The sequence below is a fragment of the Buceros rhinoceros genome, unplaced genomic scaffold (assembly GCF_000710305.1).
Source record: "Buceros rhinoceros silvestris isolate BGI_N320 unplaced genomic scaffold, ASM71030v1 scaffold22770, whole genome shotgun sequence".
NCBI lineage: Eukaryota > Metazoa > Chordata > Aves > Bucerotiformes > Bucerotidae > Buceros > Buceros rhinoceros.
In genome coordinates, this window is record NW_010391615.1 from 3,241 (window position 1) to 3,624 (window position 384).

The 384-nt window shown below is 59.1% G+C and overlaps 1 protein-coding gene across 1 annotated transcript in view; it reads left to right on the forward strand.

Annotated features, from left to right (window-relative positions):
• TBC1D20 (TBC1 domain family, member 20) overlaps positions 1 to 384 on the forward strand; it is a gene marked incomplete at both ends in the record, with an annotated part of 5,787 nt that overhangs the window by 1,305 nt on the left and 4,098 nt on the right. The window contains one exon of the mRNA XM_010142531.1: positions 268 to 272. Within this exon, the coding sequence (XP_010140833.1) occupies positions 268 to 272 (5 nt within the window). The remainder of the gene's footprint in view (positions 1 to 267; positions 273 to 384) is intronic.

A 384-nucleotide genomic window follows, 5' to 3' on the forward strand; every position in this document is an offset into this window, starting at 1 on the left:
GTCCCTGTGTGCTTGTTCAGTGTGGGCAGGGCAGAAGCTGAGTGCTGGAGCATTACAGCCGCTGTCCCCAGGAAGGTGCTGTCACGATTCTGAGCCTGTGGCCGTTTGGAAGGGCACATCCCCCCGTGTTGGTGGAGAGCTGCCTTGTGTGAGGTGACCAGAGCTGCTGGAAGACGACATTTAATTCCACGTGATCACGTTTGTGCCAGCAAAATAGTAGTGTCATTTCCTGGCACTGAAGCGCTGTTGGTGTGTGTGAGGGGCCAGGGCGGGTGTGTGACACACGAGACAGGGCCGTGCGATGGGTGGTGTCTCTGTTCGGGCCTCCTGCCGTCAGCAGGGTCTCCCCTGGCTCCTCACCCAGCTCTCTTCCTTGGCACTGCT